The sequence below is a fragment of the Pongo pygmaeus genome, chromosome 6 (genome assembly GCF_028885625.2).
Source record: "Pongo pygmaeus isolate AG05252 chromosome 6, NHGRI_mPonPyg2-v2.0_pri, whole genome shotgun sequence".
NCBI classification, from domain to species: domain Eukaryota; kingdom Metazoa; phylum Chordata; class Mammalia; order Primates; family Hominidae; genus Pongo; species Pongo pygmaeus.
The window spans coordinates 9,937,988-9,965,695 of NC_072379.2; the positions used below are offsets into that span (position 1 = coordinate 9,937,988).

Genomic DNA, 27,708 nt, shown 5'->3' on the forward strand with positions numbered 1-27,708 from the left:
GTGGCTCACACTGGTAATCCCAGTGCTTTGGGAGGCGGAGGAGGGAGAATTGCTTGAGGTCAGGAGTTGGAGACCAGCTTGAGCAACATAGCGAGTCCCTGTCTCTACAAAAATGTAAAAAATTATTGGGTGACTGAGGCGGGAGGATTGTTTGAGCCCAGGAGTTCCAGGCTGCAGGGAGCTATGACTGCACCACTGCACTCCAGCCTGGGCAACAGAACGAGACCCTGTCTCTAAAAAAACAACCAACCAACCGGGGAGGATTCTGAGTTCTAGAAATGTGTTATACTCTGCGCTCATCCTCTGGGATGACACGCCCTGACGCCACCTTCATGGAAGGAAGCAAGACCCACCTGGGTAAGGAAAGGGCGCTGGGAAGGGAGGGTCCTGTCCAGCGAGACTCTCCCTTGCCCTAGCTGGAGGAGCATTCATGGTGCAGAGCTGGATGTGGCAGGAAGGCTCAGGGCAGCCTAGAGCTGTTGGGGCTGGACCTCAGGGGGCTTCTGCAGCCCCCTGCCCTGACCCCAGCTCCCCACACCAGGTCTTCACTCTTGGCCTCTCTGCTGCACCTCTGCGATGCCCATTAACCTTTCTTTCTCCAGCTACCAGCTCTCTAGGACACCTTATCTAGCCTGGATGTCTGGTTGGCAGGGGAAGAGGGTGGGCCTGGGCAACATCCTCTGGATGGACCCCCCGAGTCCCTCCCACACCTCCTCAGGGGTACAAAACATGGGTGATGTGTCACCAAGGGAAAGGGGACAGAGAAGAGCCTGAGAAACTCCAGAAGAGGGTTTAGAGGTGGGAAATTGAGGACAAGCCTCCCTGGACCGGGAAGGGCCCAAGCTGTGATTTGGGGTCCAGCACTGACCCAAACACGTCAACAGGGGGCGACTCAAGTGCAGAAATGGAAAAGGCAGGTTGGGCGCAGTGGCTCACGCCTGTAACCCCAGCGCCTTGGGAGGCTGAGAGGGGAGGATAGCTTGAGGCCAGGAGTTTTGACATCAGCCTGGGCAACATTGTGAGACCACCCCCAACCCATCTCTACAAAAAACTTAAAAAATCAGCTGGGTGTGGTAGCCTGCACCTGGAGGATTCCCAGCTACTCGGGAGGCTGAGATGGGAGGATCCCTTGAGCCCAGGAGTTCAAGTTTACAGTGAACTATGATCATTCCACTGCACTCCAGCCTGAGCGACAGAGCGAGACCCTGTCTCAAAAAAAAAAAAAAAAAAAAAAAGAAAAAGAAATGCTGGTCCTTGTCAAGACCTGCCCCTGCAGGTGTCGGCGGGAGGCCAGAAAGATCCCTGGAGAAAAGGACACAGAAAATGGCAAGAAAGAAAGCGGGGCCTTTGGAGGGGTAAGTTGGGGGAAAACAGGAGGTTCCCCCCCTCCCCTTTCCAAGAGGCTGGGAGAACCTGCCCGGGCAGCATCTTGAATGAGAGAATTGTCCTCGGCCTAGCCACCGGCGCCCCGCTTGTGTACACACGTGGGGGGTCCCTTCTTCCCTTCCCCCACAGCCAATGCAGACACTCTCCCTGCATTGCCTCTAGATCAACCGCAGTTGTCAACATCTGGCCCCCATCTGTCTCCATCCAACCAGACCCCCTGCTCCAGCTCCTGCCCCAGCCTCCCTCTCCAGTGGCTGTGGGGCAGGGCTGGGAGCTCAAGGCCTTCCCTCCCTCCCTCCTGCAGCAGCCTCTGGCCAGGACTGAGGAACCAGGACAGGGGAGGGAGGGGACAGCCCCACACCAGAGGTGCCCCAGGCTCTTGGCAGAGCCAGCTGGAGCCGTTAGAAGCAGCTGCGAATGATTCAATGATTCATCTCGCTTGGACCCCACCCCACCACCTCAAACACACCCTGGGGCTGATAACCAAGTTCCAGCCCCTACAGCCCTGCAGCCTCCAGACCCCTGACACCTTTCGGTCAGCCACAAAGCCCTCCCTACCCAGCCCCACTCTCCTTAGAAATCTAGTCCATCACTCCCATCACCCCTGGAGCTGGGACATGTCCCATTTTCTTTTATTTATACAAAAAGTTACTTTTTTAAATATAATTTAAGAACCCCTCCAAGCACCGGCATCCGTTTCTGGGTTCCACCACCACCTACCGCCCCTTTCACTACCTCACCCCACACCCCTTCATGGGACACAGCTTGGGGGTCCCAGGCGAGGTCCAGGGATGTGGGATGACCAAGGCACTGTTCTGGAAACAGACACGATGATGGGCCCCTGTTTCAACTTGGGCAAAGGAGGCCATAGTGAAACAGGTTCCCTCCAACACAAAGTTATGACAAGGACGGTAGAAAAACAAAACGAAAAAACAAAAAGGGAATGGGGAGAAAAATGAAGACCAAAAACAAAACTCAAAAACCTTCAATATGAAGGCAGCAGCTGGGGGAGGGGCATTTACAAGGGAAAAAATGATTGAGTTTGGTGATGACAGCAGCAAGTTGGGACTACAAACCCCAATGATTTTGTCACTGGGCCCTGACACCCCTTCTTGCCCCCTGGGACAGCCCCCCATTCCAGAGCTGGCAAGGGAGTCACACTCTCTTTGGTCTGTGGGAATGCACCCATCAAGGTGAGGGGGGGCACCTGGGGAGGCTGGAAGATGATAGGCGCTTCCTTTTCCTCTGGTCACACCCAGTCCCGAGGGAAAGGCGCCCTCACCCTTGGTCTGGAGTTCCCCGAGGGGGCTGAGGGGTGATTTTCGCCTCCTATTATGGCAGAACCCCCAAATCCTGTCTCTCCAAATTGCCAACTCCCCACCCCACGGGCTCAAAGTGCAATCCAATGGGTTACAGGGCTGGGGGCCTCTGTGAGTCTCCACTCTGCCCCAGAAAGATGGGGAGGCGGTGTCCCTGGGGTGGGGAGTTCCTGCAGGTCAGTACTGCGGGGCCGGTCCTCCTGTCCCACCCGGGGTTCCCGGCTTGGACTGGGACTTCATGTGCTGGACACTGGCCAAGATTTTCTTCTGGTGTCCCGCCAGAGTGACTCCGATTCGGAGCAGGTCCCTGTAGAAGGAAAGGAGAGCTCGGTGAGACCCTAGGGTCCCTGTAGCCGCTGTCCTCGCTTGGCTCCTGAGCCAGTCCTGCCTCAGGATTGTGAGCCAATCAGAAAAGCCAGTGGGGGAGGGAGAACCGATGTCAACAGTTGCCGGGCAGTTTTAGGAGCCGGGCAGCCATCCTTCTGTGCAGCCGCAGAAGAGGGCAGGGCTGGAGGCCAGAGGCGGGGCCTTTGGCTTGGGTGCCAGGGAAGGAAGGAAAAGAGAGAAAAGCCCGCAAAATGAGACTGGGGGAAGAGGCCGCACAGATTGCCGTAGAGGGAAATGGAGACGTGAGAAAGAAAAGGCCGAAGTGGGAGAGGAAGAGCTGGGTGGAGAGGAAGAGGAGGTTGCTGATGGCTGGAGGCTGAGATAAGGGGAAAAAAGGGAGGGGAGGCCCCCTGGGTCAGAGAGAGGCTGGGAAGAATTAGGGAGGGATGTGCCCAGGCCCCGAGGGGCAGGGGCAGACTGGCCTGAGACCCTCTGGCTCTACCCTCCTGAGTAGCTGGGACCATAGGCACGCACCACCATGCCCAGCTAAATTTTTTATTTTTGTTTTGTAGAGATGGGGTTTTGCTATGTTGGGCCAGGCTGCTCTCAAACTCCTGGGCTCAAGCAATCAGTCCACCTCAGCCTCCCAAAGTGCTGGGATTACAGGCATGAGCCACCACCTGGCCTTCACATTTCTTTTTTTTTTTTTTTTTCTGAGATGAAGTTTCACTCTGTCATCCAGGCTGGAGTAGAGTGGTGCAATCTCGGCTCACTGCAACCTCCACCTCCCGGGTTCAAGTGATTCTCCTGCCTCAGCCTCCTGAGTAGCTGGTATTACAGGCACGCACCACCATGCCCAGCTAATTTTTGTATTTTTAGTAGACATAAGGTTTCACCAATTTGTCCACAATGGTCTCGAACTCCTGACCTCAAGTGATCCACCCGCCTCGGCCTCCCAAAGTGCTGGCATTACAGGCATGAGCCACCGTGCCCAGCCTTCAGATTTCTATTCCTTCTATTTCTGTTATTCAACCTGGGGTGAGAGGAGATCTTGGGAGAGAAATGGGAAGGCAGAAAGGGGGAGTAGCAGACAAAGGCCAAGTGGGGATACGCAGCCTTTGGGAGGCGAGGAATCAAAACCATTTCACATAAAAGCTGAAGAGGATCTCCAAAACCTAGCCCAATCTTCTTTTATGGGTGAAAAAGAGAACCCAGTTGACACATTGTTACTGTGAGAGCTGGGCCTGGAATGCAGATAGATGCACAAAGATAGCTAGGAAGTGAGAGGCGGAAGGGTGATGGCCCAGGGCCGTGATGGCAGGAGGAGGTGAGGCGGGCAGGCTGGCCCCAAAGAGTTCTTGGGTCCTCGGCTCCATGGGGCTGTGACTGCTCCTCTGGGGCCCTTCTAGGCATGGCATGAGTGCAGTGCGAGAAGACAGCATTGGCACCCGAAGCTGACCCCAAAAGCCCCTGCAGACCCCGTGGGCCTGACCCCAGCTGCCCTGCTCTCCCCGCCCCACTCCAGCTCCTGACACTACTTACTCGGCAGAGATCTGGCTGACCAGCTCGAAGGAGCCAAAGCCAGCGGCTGCGAAACTTTCTTCGTATCTTCCCATCTTGATGGCCCGAAGCCACTCGCCCACAGAGCCAAAAGCTGAGTAGTGAGGCTGCCGCTGGTCCAGGAGAGGGTGTGAGGCCCTGGTGGGCAAGGATGGGGAGGAATGCTGAGTACCAGGCCCAGGTCCGGGCGAGGAGGTGGAGCCCAGCCTTGGAGAGGGGGACAGAGGCCCTGCCACCCAACACTAATGAACGGACACTTCTGGGCAAGGAGTGGGGACAGAGAGCGGGAAGAAGGGCCCATTCTCTGCAGTCCTCACCCGCCATTCTCCCGGGCCACGATTTTGAGGCTGGCGGGGTTCCGGATCATCTTGTCCAGGGCGCTGACCACCTGGGGGAAGCGGGGCCGGGCATTCCGGTCTTTCTGCCAACAGTCCAGCATGAGCTGGTGGAGGGAGGTGGGACAGTCTGGGGGTGGGGGCAGCCGATAGTCCTGTTCAATGGCATTGATGACCTGGAAAGAGGGGAAGAAGCTCTGGGTGAGGCTGTCCAGGAAAAGCAAAGATGCTAAGAGGCCCAGGAAATGGTGACTTGGAAGATGGTAGGATAGGAGCCACAGCCCCCCAAAAAATAACAGATCCAGGAATCCTCCTAGCCGGAGTTGAAGCTCTCTGTGGCTGAAGGCCCCAGCAGCTCTTGGGCTATGATACAGACATGTTACCTCCCAACGCTGCCCTCCATCTCTGCATCCTTCTGCGACCCAAATATGCTGTACCCAACTCTTTTATTTATTTATTTATTTATTTATTTATTTATTTATTAAGACAGAGTCTCGCTCAGTTGCCCAGGCTGGAATGTAATGGCGTGATCTCAGCTCACTGCAACCTCTGTTCCTGGGTTCAAGCAATTATCCTGTCTCAGCCTCCTGAGTAGCTGGGATTACAGGCACCCGCCATCATGCTCGGCTAATTTTTTGTATTTTTTTAGAGATGGGGTTTCACCATGTTGGCCAGGCTGGTCTTGAACTCTTGACTTTAGGTGATCTGCCCACCTTGGCCTCCCAAAGTGCTGGGATTACAGGCGTGAGCCACCAGGCCTGGCCCTGCATCTCAACTCTTTGATACAAAGATCAATTCTTTTTGTCATCTGCATGGTCTCAAGAACCCAGCAGTGATGACTCTCTGGGAACCCACCCTTCACCCCAAATCCCAGTGAGAGAACACTCAAGGAAAGCTTGGTACGACCACGGGACACTTACGTCCTGATTGCTCATGTCCCAGTACGGCCTCTCCCCAAATGACATCACCTCCCACATCACAATCCCATAACTCCAGGCATCACTGGCGGAAGTGAACTTCCGGAAGGCAATGGCCTCCGGGGCGGTCCATCGGATGGGAATCTTTCCTCCCTGCAGAAGGAGGAGAAAAGGTGAGCTGGGGGACTCACTGAGGGACTCACCAGACCCAGCACACTGCCCCCCAGTCCCCCACCCACCTCTGCTTTTTTCCCCTAGCTCAGGCCCCAAGCCTCCTACTCTCCAACTCTGTTTGCCCAGGTTGGAGTGCAGTGGTGCGATCTTGGCTCACTGAAACTCCGCCTCTCGGGTTCAACTGGTTCTCCTACCTCAGCCTCCCGAGTAGCTTGGATTACAGGTGTGTACCACCACTCTCAGCTAATTTTGTATTTTGAGTAGCGACAGGGTTTCCCCATGTTGGCCAGGCTGGTCTCGAACTCCTGACCTCAGGCGATCCTCCCGCCTCAGCCTCCCAAAGTGCTGGATTTACAGGCGTGAGCCACCACACCTGGCCACTGTTCTTTCTTTTGAGACAGGGTCTTGCTCTCTCGCCCAGGCCACAGTACAGTGGCACATTCATAGCTCACTGCAGCCTCCAACTCCTGGGCTTAAACAATCCTCCTGCCTCAACCTCCCAAATAGCTGGGACTACAGGTGCATGCCACTGCGCCTGGCTAATCTTTTAATTTTTTTGTAGAGATGGGGTCTTGCTACGTTGCCCAGGTTATCCAACTGTTATTTTCCTAGATATCTGGAAGTCAGCTTCCTGGAGCTGACTGTCCTCCCACCCACAGCCTGCTCCTGTATCCTCTCCCTGGAGCAGGGCTGCCAAACCCTCAGCCTCCCACCTTTCCAACCTGCCCTCCCCACCTGGCCCTAAGAAGCTCACACCCCTGGTCCCCAGCATTACCAGGGAGCTTGTGTAGGTGGGATCGGAAGAGTTCTCCTCCAGGAATCGGGAAAGGCCAAAGTCAGACACTTTGCAGACGAGGTTGCTGTTGACTAGGATGTTGCGAGCAGCCAGGTCTCGGTGGACGTAGCTCATCTCGGCAAGGTACCGCATGCCCGAGGCGATGCCCCGCAGCATGCCCACGAGCTGGATGACCGTGAATTGTCCGTCGTTTAGCTGGAGAGCAGATGGGGTGGGGGCTTGGTGAGGACAGCCCACCCACCGTTCCCCCTCCCATCTACATCTTTTTTTTTAGAGACAGGGTCTTGTTCTGTCGCCCAGGCTGGAGTGCAGTGGTGCCATCATAGCTCACTGCAGCCTCAACCTCTGGGGGGCTCAGGCAAGCCTCTTGAGTAGCTGGAACAATAGGCATGTGCCACTATGCCTGGATAATTTTTTACTTTTTAGTAGAGATAGGTTCCCACTATGTTGCCCACTCCTGGCCTGAAGCGATCCTTCCACCTGGGTCTCCCAAAGCACTGGGATTACAGGTGTTGAGTCACCGCACCCAGCCTCCTGTCCACTTCCTAAACTGTATCTGTCACTTCCAGACCCACCTCGCAACTCACCTGTAGGGCAAGCCCCCCTACTCCCTCAAGTGAGTCTTCCTCCCAAGTTTTCTCAGCTCTTGCTACGGTATCACATTGCTTACAATGGTTCCTGCTTCAATGGTAAGCATTCAGTCTCTCCCAATCAGATGATAATTTGAAATATTATTTCAACTTTTCCTTCCATTTAACCTGGTACACTGCTTTATACCCAGGAAATACTCAACAAATGCTTTTCTGTTTTTTAGAGACAAGGTCTCTTTCTTTCTCCCAGGTTGGAGTGCAGGGGCACGATCTTGGTTCACCGCAGCCTTAAACTCCTGGGCTCAAACGATCCTTCTGCCTCAGCCTCCTTAGTAGCTGGGACTACAGGTCCACACCACTGCAACTGGCTAATTAAAACAAAGGGTTTTTTTTTGGTAGAGATGGGGTCTCACTGTGTTTCCCAGGCTTGTCTCCAACCCCTGGCCTCAAGCAATCTTCCCACCTTGGCCTCCCGAGGTGCCGGGATTACAGGCATAAGTCACCTGAGCGACCTGTCTACAGGTGGAGATACATTGGTGCTGATCCAACCACAAAACTGTTCAGCCCTCTTGGACTAGCTGTGTGTGGATTTGAAAGAGAACAGTGAGGAACTGCAGTATGACCAATGATCAGTGCAAAAACGAAGGTCTGGAGCCCAACCTTGACCTTTAAAGAGTTCGCTCTCACCAGGGAAACCAACAAGTCACAGACAGTAAACAAATCCCATCTTCTGGGTTCAGCTAAGATTTGGGAGACCGTCTGCAGCCCTACAGAACCAGGGACATAGAGTCCAAAAACGGAATTTTGAATCCATCCTCCAGACCTGCACCTGCCCTACTGCCTGCTCAGTTCGTGGCAACACCACCACTTGCTGACGGCCAGGGTATAGACCTCAGAGTTTCCTGCGAGCCCCTTTTCTCCTTCACCAGCCACTTCCAATCCATCAGCAAGTGCTGGTGGTGATGCTTCCAAGACATGTCCCAAATTCAAACCCTTCCCTTCACCCCACGGCCTGGATGCTGGCAACAGGCTTCTGCTGCAGGCCTCTCCCAGCTCCTGCTCTTGCTCCCCAGCACCCAGCAAAGAGGTCTTTTTATTTATTTATTTTGAGATGTAGTCTCGCTCTGTTGCCCAGGCTGGAGTAAAGTGGCGTTATCTCGGCTCACTGCAACCTCCGCCTCCTGAGTTCAAGCGATTCTCCTGTCTTAAGTCTCCTGAGTAGCTGAGATTACAGGGGTGCACCACCATGCCTGGCTAATTTTTGTATTTTTAGTAGAGACAGGGTTTCACCATGTCGGCCAGGCTGGTCTCGAACTCCTGACCTCAAGTGATCCACCTGCCTTGGCCTCCCAAAGTGCTGGGATTACAGGTGTGAGCCACCGTGCCCAGCCGGGATCCTCTTAAACTACTCTCCTGCCAAAGCCCTCCAGTGGGTTCCCGTCACACTGCCCAATGCAGGGTCTACCATCTCTCCTCTGTTCACCAGGTTCACCTGTGCCTTCCCATCTCTCTCTCTTTTTAAGAGATGGGATCGCCCAGGCTGGAATGCAGTAGCACAATGATGGCTCACTACAGCCTCAATCTCCCAGGCTTAAATGATCCTCCCGCCTCAGCCTCCCGAGTAGCTGGGACTACAAATATGCGCCATCATGCTCTGCACATTTTTGTATCTTTTGTAGAGACAGGGTTTCACCATGTTGCCCAGGGTGATCTCTAACTCCTGGCCTCGAGTGATCCACCAGCCTCGGCTTCCCAAAGTGCTGGGATTACAGGTGTGTGCCACTGCACCTTTAAGACCCTTTCTGTCTCTTCGACCAGGCACGGTGGCTCACGTGTTTAATCCCAGCACTTTGGGAGGCCAAGGAGGGTGGATGGCTTGAGGCCAGGGGTTTCAGATCAGCCTGGCCAACATGGCGAAGCCCTGTCTCTACTAAAAATACAAAAATTAGCCGGGCCTGGTGGCTCATGCCTGTAATCCCAGCACTTTGGGAGGCCGAGGTGGTGGGCAGATCACGAGGTCAGAAGTTCGAGACCATCCTGGCCAATATGGTGAAACCCTGTTTCCACTAAAAATACAAAAATTAGCTGGGCATGGTGGCACTTGCCTGTAGTCCCAGCTACTCAGGAGGCTGAGGCAGAAGAATCTCTTGAACCCAGGAGGTGGAGGTTGCAGTGAGCCGAGATTATGCCACTGCACTCCAGCCCGGGCGACAGCAGGACTCCATCTCAAAAAACAAACAAACAAACAAAACCAAAAAAACCCCACATCAGATAAAGCTTCTCTTACAGGAAATACAGAGAGACAAGCTAAATGATCCCACAAGAAGAATTTCATAAGTCCAGAAAACAAGACATTCAGGCGGACAAGGGACCCAACCCTTCAGTGTGTCAGTGTCATCATAAGGAACTGCTCAAGATTTAGAGAGGCTTGAAAATATAATAATCAGCAGGTGTGGTGGCTCATACCTGTAATCCCAGCACTTTGGGAGGTTAAGGAGGGAGGATCGCTTGAGTCCAGGAGTTTGAGACCAGCCTGGGCAACAGAGCGAGACCCCATCTCCACAAAAAATTTAAAAATTAGCCGTGCACCTGTAGTTCCAGCTACCCAGGAGGCTGAGGCAGGAGGATCACCCGAGCCAAGGAGTTTGGAGGCTGCAGTGAGCTATGATTGCACCACTGCACTCTAAACTGGGCGACAGGGTGAGACCTTGTTTCTAAAATAAATAAATAAGTAAAATATATATAATAACCAGGTACAATGCCCGCTCCTGAACTGGATCCTGGTTGGAATAAAGCAGCATTGAAGGACATCTTTGGAACAACTAGAGAAACGTGAAAATCATCTGGGTATTCAATGACGCTAGGGAATCGCTATAACTCTGTTCAATGCAATGTTATTTTGCTACATAGAAAAATGTTTTGATTTTTTTAAAAAGATGCCTAGGCCAGGCATGGTGGCTCATGCCTGTAATCCCAGCACTTTGAGGGGCTGAGATGGGTGGATCACTTGAGCCCAGGAGTTCAAGACCAGCCTGGGCAACATGATGAAACCACGTCTCTACTAAAAATACAAACATCAGCCGGGTATGGAGGCGCATGCCTGTAATTCCAAGCTACTCAGGAGGCTGAGGCAGGAGAATCACTTGAACCCAGGAGGTGGACGTTGCGGTGAGCCAAGAACGCACCATTGCACTCCAGCCTGGGTGACAGACGGAGACTCCATCTCAAGGAAAAAAAAAAGCCTAATAAAGTTAAAAAAAAAAAAAGTCAGTAAAATCTGGTAAAGTGACCAAATAAAGTAAGCAGTTCCCTTTCCTCTCTAGCCACATTTGCATGAAGGACCCCCGTTTGCTTTTTTTCACATTTGAAATGATTTGTTTGCTTTTTAAAAAGCCCGTCTATTTACTTGCTAATTTTCAGTCCCCACTGCCGCATCAGACCGTCTGCTCCCCAGGAGCAGAAATCCAGTTTGCTGTGTGCATAGCTTTATTCCTGTGTGCATAGCTTTATTCCCGGGGACTGGGAGGATGACCGGTGCGTAGAAAGCACTCAGTAAATATTTGTCAGAAGAAGGAATGACAGGCCAGGCACAGTGGCTCATGCCTGCAATCCCAGTGCTGTGGGAGGCTGAGGAGGGAGGCTCGCTTGAGGCCAGGAGTTTCAGACCAGCCTGGGTAACCTATCGAGATCCTGTCTCTACAAAAAGGTACATGAGTGTAGTTCCAGCTACTCAGGAGGCTGAGGTGGGAGGATCACTTGAGCCCAGGAGGTCAAGGCTGCAGTGAGCTATGAATGCACCACTGCATTCCAGCCTGGAGGACAGAGTAAGACTCTGTCTTAAAAAAAAAAAAAAATTGGTCGGGCGCGGTGGCTCATGCCTGTAATCCCAGCACTTTGGGAGGCCGAGGCAGGTGGATCACCCGAGGTCGGGAGTTCGAGACCAGTCTGACCAACATGGAGAAACCCCCGTCTCTACTGAAAATACAAAATTAGCCAAGCGTGGTGGCACATGCCTATAATCCCAGCTACTGGGGAGGCTGAGGCAGGAGAATCGCTTGAACCTGGGAGGCGGAGGTTGCGGTGAGCTGAGATCTTGCCATTGCACTCCAGCCTGGGCAACAAGAGTGAAACTCCATCTCAAAAAAAAAAAAAAATTCAATTAAAACAAAATTAAAAAAAAAAGAAGGAATGACAACCTTCAGCTGTATGGGGCAGTGGGAAAGGAAGGTCCCAGGAGCCCAGCCTTTCCCAGAGGGAAAATTAAAGGCAGAGGGCCAGCCAGGCGTGGTGCCTCACACCTGTAATACCAGCACTTTGGGAGGCTGAAGTGGGGAGATCACTTGAGGTCAGGAGTTTGATACCAGCCTGGCCTACATGGTGAAACCCTGTGTCTACTAAAAATACAAAAATTAGTCAGCATGGTGGTGCATGCCTATAGTACCAGCTACTTGGGAGACTGAGGCAGGAGAATCGCTTGAACCCTGGAGGTGGAGACGGCATGAGCCAAGATTGCGCCACTGCACTCCAGCCTGGGCGACAGAGTGAGGCTCTGTCTTAAAAAAAAAAAAGGCAGAGGACCAGGGCTTAGCCCAAGAGGAAAAGGCTGGAGGAGGTGACCTGGGACCCACTGTCTGTCCTGGCTTCTTAACCTAAGTGGCCTCTGGGTGTAAGTGGGAACTCTGGGTGGCCGCAGAAGCCAGGGAGGGTGCTCACCCGCAGGAAGGAGTCCAGGGCGCCGTTCTCCATAAACTCTGTGAGAATCATGACGGGCATGCTGTTGGTGACCACACCCTCCAGGCGGATGATATTGGGGTGCTCGAACTGGCCCATGATGGAGGCCTCGCTCAGGAACTCGCGCCGCTGCCGCTCCGTGTAGCCACCCTTCAGGGTCTTGATTGCCACACAGCTCTCCTTCTTCCCCGGGGCCTTGAGTCGCCCCCGGCACACCTCGCCAAACTCACCTTCAAACAAGGACGCGGAGGTCATCAGCTCTCCCGTCCCGGTGTGGCCCTGCCCACCCCCGCTTCGTTCCCAGGTGCCCCGGCAGCCTTCAGCTCTCACCTGCACCAATCACCTCTTCAATCTTGACGTAGGAGACATCGATCTCTTTTGCAAATTCCCTCACAGCCTCATTAGGGTCTTCATAAGTGAAGGGGTCGATGTAGACCTTAGTACCTGAGAAATCAGGCAGGGCCCCGTCAGCCAGGAATTAACTCCCACTGGACTCAGAGGCTCGGCTCATAGCTCTTGGCCCCAAGTCCCTATCTCCGTGGTTTTTTTTTTTTTTTCCTGAGATGGAGTCTCGCTCTGTCACCCAGGCCTGGAGTGCAGCAGCGCGATCTTGGCTCACTGCAATCTCCGCCTCCCGGGTTAAAGTGATTCTCCTGCCTCAGCCTCCTGAGTAGCTGGGATTACAGGTGCCCACCACCATGCCTGGCTAACTGTTGTATTTTTTATAGAGATGGAGTTTCAACATGTTGGCCAGGCTGGTCTTGAACTCCTGACCTCAAGTGATCTGCTCACCTCTGCCTCCCAAAGTGCTGGGATTATAGATAGGGGCCACCGCACCCGGCCCCAAGCCCCTATTCCCATCAAATTAGGGCAACCCACCGTGCCCGATGAGATACTGTCCGTGTTTGTCCGAATATTCTGCTTCTCTCCCACTGCTCTGCTTCCTGTAGAAAATGGGAAAGGAACAAAAGGTAAACTGAGTCACACATCTTTATGAGGCACACAGCGAAAGAAGGAGAGCAGGGATTGGAGAAGATTTCAAGTAAAAAGAGGCTGGGAGCAGCCAGAAAGGCTTGTCCTGTAGCACCCAGGCAGGTGGCCATCAACTGAGGGCTTCCAGGGGCCTCTGGGTGTCAGAGCCCTTACCTGAGGCAGAGAACCGCGACCACAATGACCACCAGGACCAGGACCACACCCACGACTGCCGTGCCCGCAATCAGGGCCAGCTGCTCCCGCCAGCCCTCGCTCTCTGCGGAAGGAAAGGCTGCTGATCAGGAGAAACTGATGGTCCTGTAGGAAGTCCCAGCCCTGGCTTTGAGCAATGAACTGTGATCTCCTGAGAACAGGTCCCCAGTACAGGGGACAGGTGGAGGGAGAGGACACAAGCAGGCAAGGTCAGGGAACAAACAGTGGGTTTCAAACTGTCCCCCAGGGGCCAGCAGGCTCCTCTGAAGTCCCTCAGGGCAAGGGAGGAAGTTTCGAAATCTTTTTACTGCCAGAGTAGTTTTTTGTTTGTTTTCTTGAGACACAGTTTCACTCTGTCGCCCAGGCTGGAGTGCAGTGGTGCAATCTCAGCTCACTGCAATCTCTGCCTCCCGGGTTCTGCAATTCTCCTGCCTCAGCCTCCCGAGTAGCTGGGATTACAGGTGTGTACCACCATGCTCGGCTAATTTGTGTATTTTTAGTAGAGATGGGGTTTCACCAGGTTGGCCAGGCTGGTCTCAAACCAGCCTGGGCATGCCCAGCCGCCAGAGTGGTTTTGATGTGGTTCTCCATTCAATGAAATGTTCTAAAGGTGAAACATTTTCAGGTTTTTATCCAAAAAGTGGAAACAACTGAAATGTTCACCAAGACACAATAATAAACAAAATCAGCTATTTCCATACAACTGATTATTACGTCTCCGTAAAACGAAATGAAATATTGGCCAGGAGCAGTGGCTCACGCCTGTTAATCCCAGCACTTTGAGATGCTGAGGTAGGAGGATTGTTTGAAGCCAGGTGTTCAAGACCAGTCTGGGAAACATAGCAAGACCCCATCTCTATCAAAAAATAACTAGCCAAGCATGGTGGTGAGCACGTTGTGGTCCCAGCTACTCAGGAGGCTGAGGTGGGAGGATCGCTTGAGCCCAGGAGTTTGAGGCTGCAATGCACTATGATCAGACTATTACATTCCAGCCTGGGTGACAGAACAAAATCGTGTGTCCAAAACAAAAACAAAAAACAGGCCAGGTCCAGGGGCTCATGCCTGTAATTACAGCACTTCGGGAGGCTGAGGTGGGCGGATTGCCTGAGCTCAGGAGTTTGAGACCAGCCTGGGAAACATGGTGAAACCCTGTCTTTAAAAAAATACCAAAAAAAATTAGCCGGGCATGGTGGCTCACGCCTGCAGTCCCAGCTACTTGGGAGGCCGAGGTGGAAGGATTGGTTGAGCTCGGGAGTTGCAGGCTGCAGTGAACTATGATGGTGCCACCGCACTCCAGCCTGGGTGATAAAAAGACCCCGTCTCTTAAAAAAAAGAAAAAAAGTTAGGCGGGCCATGGTGGCTCACGCCAGTAGTCCCAGCACTTCGGGAAGCCCAGGCGGGTGGATCAGGAGGTCAGGAGATCGAAACCAGGAGGTGGAGCTTGCGGTGAGCCGAGATCGCGCCACCGCACTCCGGCCTGGGCGACAGAGTGAGACTCCGTCTCAAAAAAAAAAAAAAAAAAAAAAAAAAATGTTAAAGAAAGAGGCCGGGTGCGGTGGCTCACTCCTGTAATCCCAGCACTTTGGGAGGCCGAGGTGGGCGGATCACGAGGTCAGGAGGTTGAGACCATCCTGGCTAACATGGTGAAACCCTGTCTCTACTAGAAATACAAAAAATTAGCCGGGCGTAGTGGCGGGCGCCTGTAGTTCCAGCTATGCGGGAGGCTGAGGCAGGAGAATGGTGTGAACCCGGGAGGCGGAGCTTGCAGTGAGCAGAGATCGCGCCACTACACTCCAGCCTGGGCGACAGAGCGAGACTCCATCTCAGAAAAAAAAAAAAGAAAAAAGAAAGCCACTGGCCTAGCATATTAAAAATAACCTGTTACCTCCAATCCTCAAAGCCCTGCAGGAAGCTTCATGATATTCTCATTTTGTTGGATGGGGAATGGGGAGCTCAGGGGCCAGGTTGTTGCTAAACGACAAGCCTGCGGTGAGCTTTTTTTTTTGAGACAGAGTCTTGCTTTGTTGCCCAGGCTGGAGTGCAGTGGCACAATCTCAGCTCACTGCAACCTTCACCTCCCAGGTTCAAGCAATTCTCCTGCCTCGGCCTCCCGAGTAGCTGGGATTACAGGTGTGCACCACCACGCTCAGCTAACTTCTGTATTTTTAGTAGACATGTGGTTTCACCATGCTGGCCAGACTGGTCTTGAACTCCTGACCTCAAGTGATCCTCCAGCTTCAGCCTCCCAAAGTGCTGAGATTACAGGGTGAACCACTGTGCCTGGCTGTGCAGTGAGCTTTGATCGTGCAACTGCTCTCCAGCCTGGGGGTACAGAGTGAAGCAGGCCAGACTTCATGAAACTCAGCTGTTGGTTTTGGTTTCGACATCTTACATTCTCTCCTCTCTAGGGCATTCCATGTGATCCACAGGAAGAAGGACATGAAGACAGGACTTTGGCCGGGTGCAGTGGCTCATGCCTGTAATCCCAGCACTTTGGGAGGCCGAGGCAGGTGAATCACAAGGTCAGGAGTTCGAGACCAGCCTGGCCAACATGGTGAAACCCTGTCTCTACTAAAAATACAAAAAATCGGCCAGGTGCGGTGGCAGGCGCCTGTAATCCCAGCTACTTGGAAGGCTGAGGCAGGAGCATGGCTTGAACCTGGGAGGCGGAGGTTGCCATGAGCGGAGATGGCGCCACTGCACTCCAGCCTGAGGGACACAGCAAGACTCTATCTCAAAAAAAAAAAAAAAAAAAAAAAAAGATGATGGGACTCTGGGGACCTGGGGTCTTTCCAGAACTTTGGGGGGTCTTTCCAACCCCCACCCTCACCCCCTTCCCCAGGCTCACCATCCAGTTGGGTCTGGCTGTGATGTTCCTGGCCGAAGGGCCCGTAGCCGGCCTCAGAGCGCGCCCGTACCTGCACCAGGTAGCTGGCTCCTCGCTTCAGCCCCCGCAGCTCTGCCCGGTTTTCTGACGTCTTCAGGAACCGCACGCTGCTGGGACCCTCGGCGCCCTGTCCGGGAGAGGTAGGGGGGTGGCCGTCACCCCAGAACCCAAGTTCCTGTTGCTCTTCCTGCCTCCTTCCCTTGTTCTCCACTCCCATCACTAGCCTGCCTTGCAACTGGTGAGGCCTTTGGGAGAACTTACATATGCCAGCCATGTGCTGTATTCATAATATCAGTCCTTTTTTTAAGACAAGGTCTTACTTTCTCAGGCTGGAATGCAATGGTGCAAACACGACTCACTGCAGCCTCGACCTCAAGTCGAGAATCACTTGGGTTCAAGTGATTCTCCTGCCTCAGCCTCCTGAGTACCTGGGACTACAGAGGCCCGCCAACACGCCCAGCTGATTTTGGTATTTGTAGTAGAGACGGGGATTTCACCATATTGGCCAGGCTGGTCTCGAACTCTTCACCCCAGGTGTTCTACCCACCTCAGCCTCCCAAAGTGCTGGGAATACAGGCATGAGCCACTGTGCCCAGTCTAATTTTTTTCATTTTAAGTATTTTTTTGTTTGTTTTTTGTTTTTTTTTTGAGACAGAGTCTTGCTCTTTGGCCCAGGCCGGACTGCAGTGGTGCTATCTCGGCTCACTGCAAGCTCCGCCTCCTGGGTTCACGCCATTCTCCTGCCTCAGCCTCCCGAGTAGCTGGGACTACAGGCACCCGCCACCGCGCCCGGCTAATTTTTTGTATTTTTAGTAGAGATGGGGTTTCACTGTGTTAGCCAGGATGGTTTCGATCTCCTGACCTCGTGATCCGCCCGCCTCAGACTCCCAAAGTGCTGGGATTACAGGCGTGAGCCACTGCACCCGGCCCATTTTAAGTTTTTTATAGATATGAAGTTTCACCATGTTGCCCAGGCTGGTCTCAAACTCCTAGGCTCAAGCATTCTGCCCGCCTCAGCCTCCCAAAGTGCTGGGTATTACAGGCGTGTGCCACTGCGCCCGACCTGAGCCCCTGTGTCCAGCCACTGGTAACTATTACAGTAACTATTTTACAGATGAAGAGTCTGAGGCTTAGACAGGCTAAGGGGCTTACCCAAGGCTGCCCAGGGAATCCATGGCAGAGCTGGAATTCAAATGCCTGCCAGTGCCTGCAACCCAGGTGTCCCAGCCAGGAGAGCACAACCCATTGCCCATCCACCCCAGGGCTGGGGGATGGCCTCACCTTCTCATGGTATTTGACCTCGTAGTCCAGCACAGCCCCACTGGGTGCCCGGGGAACAGCCCAGGCCAGGCTCAAGCTGCTGGGTGAGGACCGTGTCACCCGGATGTCAGACACTGCGGGAGGTACTGTGAGAGGCAGAGACACAGGGAACCCTTGTGCGTGGTAGGTCTGTCCCTTAACTTTAAAAAAATTTTTTTTTTGAGACGGAGTCTTGCTCTGTCACCCAGGCTGGAGTGCAGTGGCGCAGTCTCGGCTTACTGCAACCTCCACCTCCCGGGTTCAAGCAATTCTTCTGGTTCAGCTTCGCAAGTGGATTACGGGTGCCCACCACCATGCCTGGCTAATTTTTTTATTTTTAGTAGAGATGGGGTTTCACCACATGTTGGCCAGGCTAGTCTTGAACTCCTGACCTTGTGATCAGCCTGGCCATGTCCCTTATCTTTTCCAACACTTCCTCTGCTGGCTACACTTGTCTCAGTTTCCCCCTGGCTGTTTCGAGAATTCCTTCTCTCTGCCCCCAGTCCCACTGGGAGCCTTCCTGTACTTAACTCTCCAGCCCACCTTTACGAGCTCCTCACCCTCTTTCTTATTCATTTATTTTGAGAGAGGATCTCACTCTGCTCTGTCACCCAGGCTGGAGTGCAGCGGTGCGATCATAGCTCACTGCAGCCTCCGACTCCTGGGCTCAAGCGATCCTCCTGCCTCAGCCTCTTGAGTAGCTCGGACCACAGGCACGCACCGCCTTGCCCGGCTAATATTTTTATTTTTTGTAGAGACAAGATCTTCCTATGTTACCCAGGCTGGTCTTGAACTCCAGGGCTTAAGTGATTCACCTATCTCAGCCTCTGAAAGTGCTGGGATTACAGGAGTGAGCCACTGCACCCAGCCATTGCCCTCTTTCTGCCTCTTGCCCCCAAAGCCTTGGCCCCTCACACTTCCTGGGGACCCAACTTCGCAGCCCCTGCCTCTCCCCTTCAGGCCCTCAGTGACATCTCTCCCGCCAGACCACCAGCCACCCCAGCCCCCAAGTCTTACCCTCTCGGTCGGTGGTGACATTGACAGGCTCAAATGGGATGGGCCCCGTGGCTAAGGAGGATACCCCGTTCAATGCAGTGACCTCAAAGGTATAGGTGAAGTCAGGACGTAGCCCTCGAACCACCACCCAGGGCTCCACCAGGTCCCGGGGGCCGGGGTCAAAAGTCAGGTCTCCCCCACAGGGCACGCAGGAGCCTCCGGGTCGGCACTCCCGGCAGCGGAGGGCGTAGGTGAGGTCCTCTCGGCCACCGGACTCCAGGGGGGCACTCCACTCCAGGTGCAGGGAGGAGCCGTTCAGGCGGGAAACCACGCTCCGCGGAGCTGAAGGAGGGGCTGCAGGAGACCAGGGAGTCAGGCAGAGGCCGACCTGCTCTGTGGTGGTGGGGAGAGGGCAGTGGAGGAACCAGCAGCCACGCTGGACTCTTGCCTTGGAGACAGCGGGCTCCACCTGTTCCTCCGGGCTAGGGACCAGCATGCCAGGGACAAAGTGAAGAAGCCCAGGGAAGATGGGGGCCATGTCAGGTCCACCTCAGGTGTCTGTGACCCCTCCCCAGTGAACTGCACCTGGGTGCTGGTCACTTACTGGTGCAGGGTGCACCCCGGGGGTCTGTGCGTGCCCGGAAGTACCCGATGCGGCACTGGCAGACGGCTGATCCAATGGTGTTAGAATGGCTATTGGCTGGGCATGGCTGGCAGGACCCTTCTCCTGACAGGGGCTTGAAGGTGCCCTGGGCACAGGCTGAGAGAGAGAAAGCATTCATCAAAAGCATGCACAAAAACATCCATCTGCACGGTGGGCTCGGTGGCTCATGCCTCGAATCCCAGCACTTTGGGAGGCTGAGGCTGGAGGATCGTTTGAGCCAAGGGGTTCAAGACCAGCCTGGGCAACACACTGAGATCCCATCTCCAAAAAAAGAAAAAAATTCCAGCTGCTTTTAAGGCTGATGAAGTGCTAAGGTGGGAAAACAGACAAAAGATCTCAAAACCTCTCCTCTTAGAGGAGAAAGGAGACTCTCTCCAGAGAAGGGGTCCTAACCTGTTTTGACCCTGATCTCAGCAGTCTGGTGAAGCCCACAGAAAGACCTCTACTCCAACTTATGATTTTAAATGCACACCACAAAATACACAGGAATACCAGGGAAACCAATTAAGCTGAAATGCAATAAAACATGAGGAAAAAAGTTTGGGCTACAGCAACATTTGTGTTTCTTTATTAAGATACAGCAGCAAGTCTCCTAACCTCTGTAATACTGAAGTCATCATGAGCAAAAACAATGTTTTGGCACTTGGAATGGGCCTGTAAGTACCTGTGATTTTTTTTTTTCCTAAGAAGGCCAAGGCGGGCAGATCACTTGAGGTCAGGAGTTCAAGACCAGCCTGGCCAACATGGTGGAAACCCGTCTCTACTAAAAATACAAAAGTAGCCGGGTGTGGTGATGCATGCCTGTAATCTCAGCTACTACTTGGGAGGCTGAAGCAGGAGAATCACCTGAACCTGGGAGGTGGAGGTTGCGGTGAGCTGAGATCCCGCCACTGCACTCCAGCCTGGGCAAAAAGAGCGAAACTCCTTGTTGGAGTGCACTCCCAGACTGGAGTGCAGTGGCGTGATCTCGGCTTACCACAACCTCCGCTTCCTGGGTTCAAGCGATTCTCCTGCCTCAGCCTCCCAAGTAGCTGGGATTACAGGCATGTGCCACCATGTCCGGCTAATTTTGTATTTTTAGTAGAGACAGGGTTTCTCCATGTTGGTCAGGCAGGTCGCCCAGATAATTATTTAAGAAATTTTTTGTAGTCCAGGCGCGGTGGCTCACACCTGTAATCCCAGCACTTTGGGAGGCCGAGGTGGGCAGATCATGAGGTCAGGAGATCAAGACCATCCTGGCTAACATGGTGAAAACCCCATCTCTACTAAAAATACAAGAAATTAGCCGGGTGTGGTGGCGGGCGCCTGTAGTCCCAGCCACTCGGGAGGCTGAGGCAGGAGAATGGTGTTAACTTGGGAGGCGGAGCTTGCAGTGAGCTGAGATAGCGCCACTGCACTCCAGCCTGGGCGACAGAGCAAGACTCTGTTTTAAAAAAAAAAAAAAAAATTTTTTTTTTAAAGACACGGTCTTGCTCTGTCGCCCAGGCTGATCTCGAACTCATGGGCTCAAGTGATCCTCCCATCTTGGCATCTCAAAGTACTGGCACTACAGGCATGAACCACTGTGCCAGGCAATTACCTGTGATTTCCATGGGGCCCAAGTGTCATGTCCTGCTACAACTGCAGGTGGAATTTCAAATAGAAATTAATGAATTTCAGGTGAAAATAAAGTCCTTTTTTTTTCCAGCTGGGTGTGGTGACACACGCCTGTAATCCCAGCACTTTGGGAGGCCGAGGTGGGCAAATCACTTGAGGTCAGGAGTTTGAGACCAGCCTGGCCAACATGGCGAAACCCCGTCTCTACTAAAAATACAAAAATTAGCCAAGTATGGTGGTACATGCCTGTAGTCCCAGCTACTCTGGAGGCTGAGGCATGAGAACTGTCTGATTCCAGGAAGTGGAGGTTGCACTGAGCCAAGGTCAGGCCACTACACGCTAGCCTGGGCGACAGAGCAAGACTCTGTCTCAAAAAAAAAAAAGGCATTTTTTTCCTTCATCAAAGCTCACAGATTCTTGCCGGGCGCGGTGGCTCACGCCTGTAATCCCAGCACTTTGGGAAGCTGAGGCGGGTGGATCACGAGGTCAGGAGATCGAGACCACGGCGAAACCCCGTCTCTACTAAAAATACAAAAAATTAGCCAGGCGCAGTGGTGGGCGCCTGTAGTCCCAGCTACTTGGGAGGCTGGGGCAGGAGAATGGTGTGAACCCGGGAGGCGGAGCTTGCGGTGAGCCGAGATCGTGCCACTGCACTCCATCCTGGGCGATAGAGTGAGACTCTGTCTTAAAAAAAAAAAAAAACAAAACAAAACTCACAGATTCTCTAGAAAACCAAAGGGTAAGAAGCCCTGCTCTAGAAAGAAGGCTAAGTGAGAATTCAGTATCAGTAAATTAGAGACTCACAATGAACAAGTGTGGAGACCTTAAAGGCTTTGTCCTGACACCAACAAGGTCCACCCCACAGGACAGTCCTGCAGCCCAGGCCAGCCTCCCATGTTCGGAAAGCAGGGAAGTTGGCCAAGGTTAAAGAGAAGTCTGGAAATGAGAAAGGGCTCAGAAAACAGACCCTCTAGTAACTGAGTCCTCAGGAGAGGGAAGAGCATTTGAAACGGAAACTTGGCTGGGTGCCGTGGCTCACGCTTGTAATCCCAACACTTTGGCAGGCTGAGGTGGGCGGATCACAAGGTCAAGAGTTTGAGACCAGCCTGGCCAACATGGTGAAATCCTGTCTCTACTAAAAATACAAAAATTAGCCAGGCGTGGAGGCGTGTGCCTGTAGTCCCAGCTACTCAGGAGGCTGAGGCAGGAGAACTGCTTCAACAGGAACCCGGGAGGCAAAGGCTGCAGTTGAGCAGAGACTGCGCCACTGCACTCTAGCCTAGGCGACAGAGCAAGCCTCCATTTCAACATCTAACAATACAAAATGGAAACTTAAGTGGGTCCTGAGTGGAGTTCAGGACTCTCCCCCTGGATGAGCAGTAGTCACAGGGGAAGCTCCAGCTCTCACCTCGGCACTTGGTGTTCCCCTCGGCTGCCTCGAACCCCGGAGCACAGCTGCAGCCTGTGACCGGCTGTTCGGCCCACTGGCCATCCTCACGGCAGTAGAGGCTGGGGCTGGGGCCAGGGGCGGGGATGGCATCCACCACGCAGCTACCGGCCACGGGCACGACCAGCTCCCGAGGCACGGTCTCCGGGAAGCGGGTCAGGTTCACAGTCAGCTGGGCGCACTTTTTGTAGAAGAGGTGCAGGGACAGCAGGGCCATGCAGGCGCCCTGGTCCTGGAAGGCCAGGTAGAAGCCGGCCTTGCTGAGTGGTCCCAGACGCAGCGTCTTGACATTCACCTTCCCCGTGGCCTCAGCCCCAGGGCGCTTCCGGGTGAGATGCTCTGCGGCCACCGTGTCCACCTGCCGGGGCGGGGGAGGCACACCGCTGCTGTCCCCACTCCCTGAGGAAGGACTGTGGTGTTCTTCCCAGCTCACCCTCCCGGATCTCCTTGGTTCCCGTTCCAGAACCTTCCCTCCACCTTCCCCAGGGCACACTTTCTGCAGGCCCCCACAGTCCATTCATCCTTGCAAAGCTCCTGCGATGTGCCCAGCCTCTGGCCTGCACCTCTCCCCTTTTTATTCACTCGTTCTACGAACATTTACTGACACTGACGCCACGCCAGGCCCTGACCTCAGTGTCAAGGAGACAGCCATGAATGAATCCTAGGGAAGTTATAAAGTACCATGAGGCCGGGCATAGTGCCTCATGCCTGTAATCCCAGCACTTTAGGAGGCCGAGGTGGGAGAAATCTCTTGAGCCCAGGAGTTAGAGACCAGCCTGGGTAACACAGAAGACCCCGTTTTAAAAATATAGATATAAAAGAAAAATAAAGTAAAATGAGTGCCGAGACAGGCAGGTGGACACAGGTACGCAGGATTGTAGGGAGGAGAGAGTCAGCCAAGGCGGCACAGGCAAGATCTCGGAGCTGGAACTTGGAAGACAAGTAGGGGTGTGAGAGGCAGAGAGGCCCCCAGGTGGAGACATCACTGCTGCAAAGTCTCGAGCTGGAAACCAGCCAGGTGCAGTCAGGGAATGGGAGAAACTCAGTGTGGCTGGAGCACAGTGGGGTAGGGTGGTTGAGGTGACTGGAGGAGAAGCCTGACACCTGGGCCTCCCTGGGGGCCGGGCCAGGCAGCCCGCATATATTCTGCTGCTCCGCCCAGAAGATCACCCCCTTTCCTCCCCAGACCTAAGCCTCCTGCTTCCAGCCCCCCACGCGCAGGCCAGAGGCCTCACAACTACATCGACTGGCCTCAGAACTACATCGGCTGCCCTCCAGGCCACGGGCCTGCTGGCTGGAATCCCACCTTGGCTGTGACTGAGCCCCGGGGGCACCTAAGTACCTTGATGTAGGGGTTCTCCATCCAAGCTGGTGTGAGGGCCGTGGCCGTGTCCGCATCGCTCTCATAGTAGAAGACGGTGAAGGTCTCCTTGCAGGAGCGCCCAGCCCGAGGCAGGGACAGGCACTCGAGCATGGTGAAGCGCAGCGTGGCGTACACGTGGACGGCGCCCCGCCGCGGGACCCAACCCGTGCGAAGCCAGTGGGCCTGGCCTGGGGCGCGCTGCACGTCACACACCTCGTAGGTGCGCACGCTGTGCTGTTCCTCATCCAGGCCGCTCAGTTCCTCCCACTGCGCAGAGAAGGAGGTCAGCTAGGGGGCTGGGGAGACGCCAGGGAGAGGGCTGCATGGGGTGAATTCTATAAAGTGAGAGGGACTGAGGAAGGGGGGGCCGCTGGTACTGCGAGGAGGGCGCCTCTGAGGAGCTCAGACGACACTGCTGGGGCTGCTGTCATCTGGGGGGACAGGGGAGAGGAGTGGCACGCAGAAAGCAGGCGGCACAGACGCCCTCTCCTCCCTCAGTTTCCCTCCAGAGCTCCAGCTCCTGGGTGCAGCTCTCACCTGCCCGTCCACCTGAGGGAACGTCACCCACTTCAGATCCGCAGTTTCCAATTTTGTGTTCAGCAGGGTCTCTGAGACAGACAGAGAGACAGAGTCAGCGCTTGGGGTGGGGGAGGGAGGTCAGGAACACCAGATCCCTGGGAACCGAGGCAGGTGGATCCTCTTAGCTCTGAGCCAGAGAAGTTGGGGGTCCAAGAGGGGAGCAAGCCCTGCCCTCTGCACCCGCCTCTGATTTCTGGCCTCTTTTGCTAAGTGCCAACCCCACCCCCAACATCTGGTAGGCGTGGGGCTCCCTTGGGATACCCCAGATCTAGGCCTCCCTGGAAGAGGGAGGGAGATCAAAATGGACGGGGAGAAGGGGCGGCAGCTCAGAAAGGGTTAAAATGAGAGCCGTGCCCTGGTCCTCACCCCCACGAGCAGAGGCTGCTGGTATGTTGAGGGGAACCTCTTGTCTCAGCCTCCATGTTTCCTCCCCTAAGTCCCAGAATCGGCCTCTCTACCCCACAACTTCATTCCCTGTCCAAGACCCCTCCCTGCTTTCAGACCAAACACCCCGTCCTTCCCTCCTTGAAGGGAGTGCTCTGTGCCTGGGGCATAGCCCTGGCCCCCATCCCAGTACCTCCCTCCCCACGAGTGCCCTGATCAGGAAGCATTGGAGGTCGGGATGCTAGGGTTCCCAGGCTCCCGCCGAGGCCTCACATCTGGATTTGGTTACGGGAAGGCAGAGGGGAGGAGATTCTGGGGGGCGGTATGAATGGGAGGGGTGAACACACCTGGCTTGGCTCGGATCATCGGGGGAGGGGACAGGCACTGGAGGAAGGTGGGGGATTAGGAAAAACTGCACATTCCCTGGTAGTGGAGAGTGGAGGAGGGAGGGTAGAGGAATCCCCTCGGGGGTAGGCAATGTGGGGGGCAGCGGGCGCTGGGAAGGGTGGAGAGGGGAGCCAGAACACCTGGCTCCCACCCCATGGGAGCTGCAGGAGAGAAGGGAAAGAGGGTGGGTGAGGCAGACTCTTCCTGGGGACCAAATGATGTCCTCCAGCCAGGGGTCAGGTGGGAAGCCAGCCAGCCTGAGGTGAGAGGCGCAGGGTCCCCATGGGTGGCAAGAGACAGCCCTGCTCGCTGGGGACAGGATGCCCGGGTTCTGGGAAGGGGGTGGATAGAGGCTGCCGTCTCCACCCTCCATTGTTCCAGCCGGGATAGTGTTTTCCTGTCTCCAATTTACACACTGTCTCTGCCTCGGGCTGTCCGCGGCCCAGAGCGAGCGCAGGCTCCCTTTCTGCTTCCCAGCTCGGCTGCAGCACGCTTTGATCTGTCAGTTCGCATGTCTCTCACCTATCTCTCCTCCACTCTCTGTCCACCTCCATTTCTCTTTCTGACAGTCACTATCTCCCCTTTGCTTTCGGCCTCCACTTCTCGCCATTCCTCGCGGCACAGGGCCTTGGATAAACTACTTAACCTTAACTAAGCCCCAGCCTCCTCATCTGAAAAATGGGGGCAATAATAGCACCACCCTCAGCGTTGCTGGATGGGTGAAATTAACATTTGTAAGGCGCTCAGCACAAGCCTGGTGCTTGGAAACACTCAGGTAATAGGTGTCACAATCACCATTTCCTCTTTGCGTCTTTCCTTCTCACCACACCTCGTCCTCGTGGTTTTTCCACCCCTTCGGCCTTCCTCTTCCCCTCGTTCATGGTTTTTGTTCCCCCTTCTCCTTTAGCTGAGCTGGGCAAGCCTCCCCTCACTCCCAACCCCACACCTAGCCTTTGATCCTCAGCCCAGGGCAGTCCTGCCTAGCCAGGGGGAGAGGGTTTTTCTAACGCCGCTGAATCCTTCCCTTCGGGAGTCCCTCATAGCCTACCCCCCATAACCACTTTCATACCAGACAGAGAAAGGGGGGTGTTGGCAGCTCACTGAAAGGAGATTAGGGACACAGGAGAGTTTCTAGGGCTCTTGGCTCCCCCTCTAGGGGACCAGGAGGGACAGCGATCCATGGCCAAAGAAATGCTTGGAGAGACCAGGAGGCGGGAGATAGGTTGGGTTAGTTAGGGCGATGTGGGGGCCGTGTAGGTCAGTTTCTACCTGGGGGCTGTGTAGGTCAGTTTCTACCCGCTCCTAGGTCTCAAGGGAAGCCCGGGACTCACCTGGGGCCGGGGTCTAGACCGCATTTAAAGGGATGGGGTGCAGCCTGTAGAAACCAAGGAACCACTCTATAGGAGGGGCAGGAGCAGTGGGTGGGAGAGCGGTTTGGGGGTTTGCTGTGCGAATGCAAAGGAGGCCATCCTGTTGCAAGAGTTTGGAATTGGAGGATCAAGGTGTGATCGCTAAGGAATTGGCGGTGGGGGTCGTTTTAGGGCCTAGCAGGAAAAGTTGTGCCTTGTCTGCTGTTGCTTCTCCAGAAACCTCCCCTCATGTAGGGCGGGAGGTGGGACTGGGACAGAAACTTTGCAGTAGTTTTGAATAGTGGGGTAGGGAGGAAAGGAAAGGCAGCCAGGGGCGTATGTAATCAGCAGTGAGAGTTTGGGGAGCCCGGGCAGGGAAATGTCCCGGGTCGTAGCCAGACTCCATCTCTCTCCCAAACAAAAGAAAACTCCACTACCCGTCGGGCGCCTCTTCCCCGCCCCCCTCCTGTTCCAGCACTATCGGTCCAAAGTGTTTGGGATTGGAGTGCCCGGGTAGGGGTAGACAGAGGCCGGCCCCTCCACTCCGAGGCCCAGATGTGGGGGGGCGGAGGTCCCAGGAGTGACGGGGTGGGCCCCCCCCCCAGGAAACTCACCTTCCAAAGCTGCAGCCAACGAAGCCCAGCAGAGCAGCGCCCGGAGCTCCATGGCGCCGCCTCACTCGGGTAGGATCCGAACTGAGTTTGGGGGGCCCTCGCCCCCCCAGGTCTGACTCTCCCTGGGCGGGTGGACGCTGATTCTCCGCGCAGGACTCTCTGTCGGGGCCCTCAGCGCGGGCCCATGCGGGCGTGCGGGGCACCGGGCGGCGGCGCCAAGTGTGGACCCGCGTCTGTGCCGCGCGCGCGGGCGGCGGGCCCGGAGCGTGCTGGCAGTGGCCGCGCCGGGCGGGCGCGCAGCAAGACGTGGCTGGGGTTGGGGTCCCTCCGGGGCCTCGGGGTCCCGCCCCGCGTGGCGGGGGCTGAGCCGGCCGCTCGCGGTCTCCCCCCCTCCCTGGAGTGGCTCTGCTCGCGCCGCCGGGCCGAGTGCTCTCCTCGCGGGCGGGGATGGTGGGAGCCCGAGCGGAGACGAAGCGGGAGGGAGGGAGACTGCGGCGCGGAGCCGGGCGGGCCGGGCCGGGGCTGAGCTGCGCTGGAACTGGACCGGGCGGCGCCGGGCCCGGGAGGGAGGGGCGCGCGGGGGGCGGGGGCAGCTCTCCCAACGCGGGGGCTCTGCGAGGGAGCCCCGGGCGCGCTGATTGGAGCTCACGCTACTGAATAATTCATGAGGGAAGCGGAGACGGGCACCGAGTGGAGCAGGTCGGGAAGTTGAGAGAAAGTTTGGGAAAGCGGGAGGGGCGGCGGGTGAGAAACCCCGGGACCGCCCAGATGTGCGCCGTGGCGGTGCGCGCCGTCCAGGACCGAGCATGTCGGGGCTGGGGCC

General features: G+C 55.1%; 1 protein-coding gene across 2 annotated transcripts; it reads right to left on the reverse strand.

Moving 5' to 3' along the window:
* Positions 1 to 1,989: 1,989 nt before the first annotated feature.
* EPHB4 (EPH receptor B4) lies at positions 1,990 to 27,426 on the reverse strand. Of its 2 annotated transcripts, none has more exons than XM_054496408.2 (17): positions 26,886 to 27,426; positions 24,110 to 24,180; positions 23,552 to 23,839; positions 22,171 to 22,567; positions 19,107 to 19,262; positions 18,524 to 18,856; positions 17,489 to 17,613; positions 16,169 to 16,334; positions 13,282 to 13,384; positions 13,015 to 13,079; positions 12,466 to 12,579; positions 12,118 to 12,365; positions 6,794 to 7,009; positions 5,848 to 5,997; positions 4,910 to 5,103; positions 4,575 to 4,730; positions 1,990 to 3,012 (listed from the first exon to the last, which is right to left on the reverse strand). In XM_054496408.2, exons 1-17 carry the CDS (start codon positions 26,935 to 26,937, stop codon positions 2,883 to 2,885), a joined length of 2,964 nt encoding a protein of 987 aa, XP_054352383.1. In that variant the 5' UTR covers positions 26,938 to 27,426; the 3' UTR covers positions 1,990 to 2,882. The 2 variants fall into 2 exon arrangements, with proteins under 2 accessions (XP_054352383.1, XP_063523307.1); XM_063667237.1 differs by having other exon boundaries at positions 17,489 to 17,667; positions 26,886 to 27,420.
* Between the last annotated feature and the right edge of the window lie 282 nt (positions 27,427 to 27,708).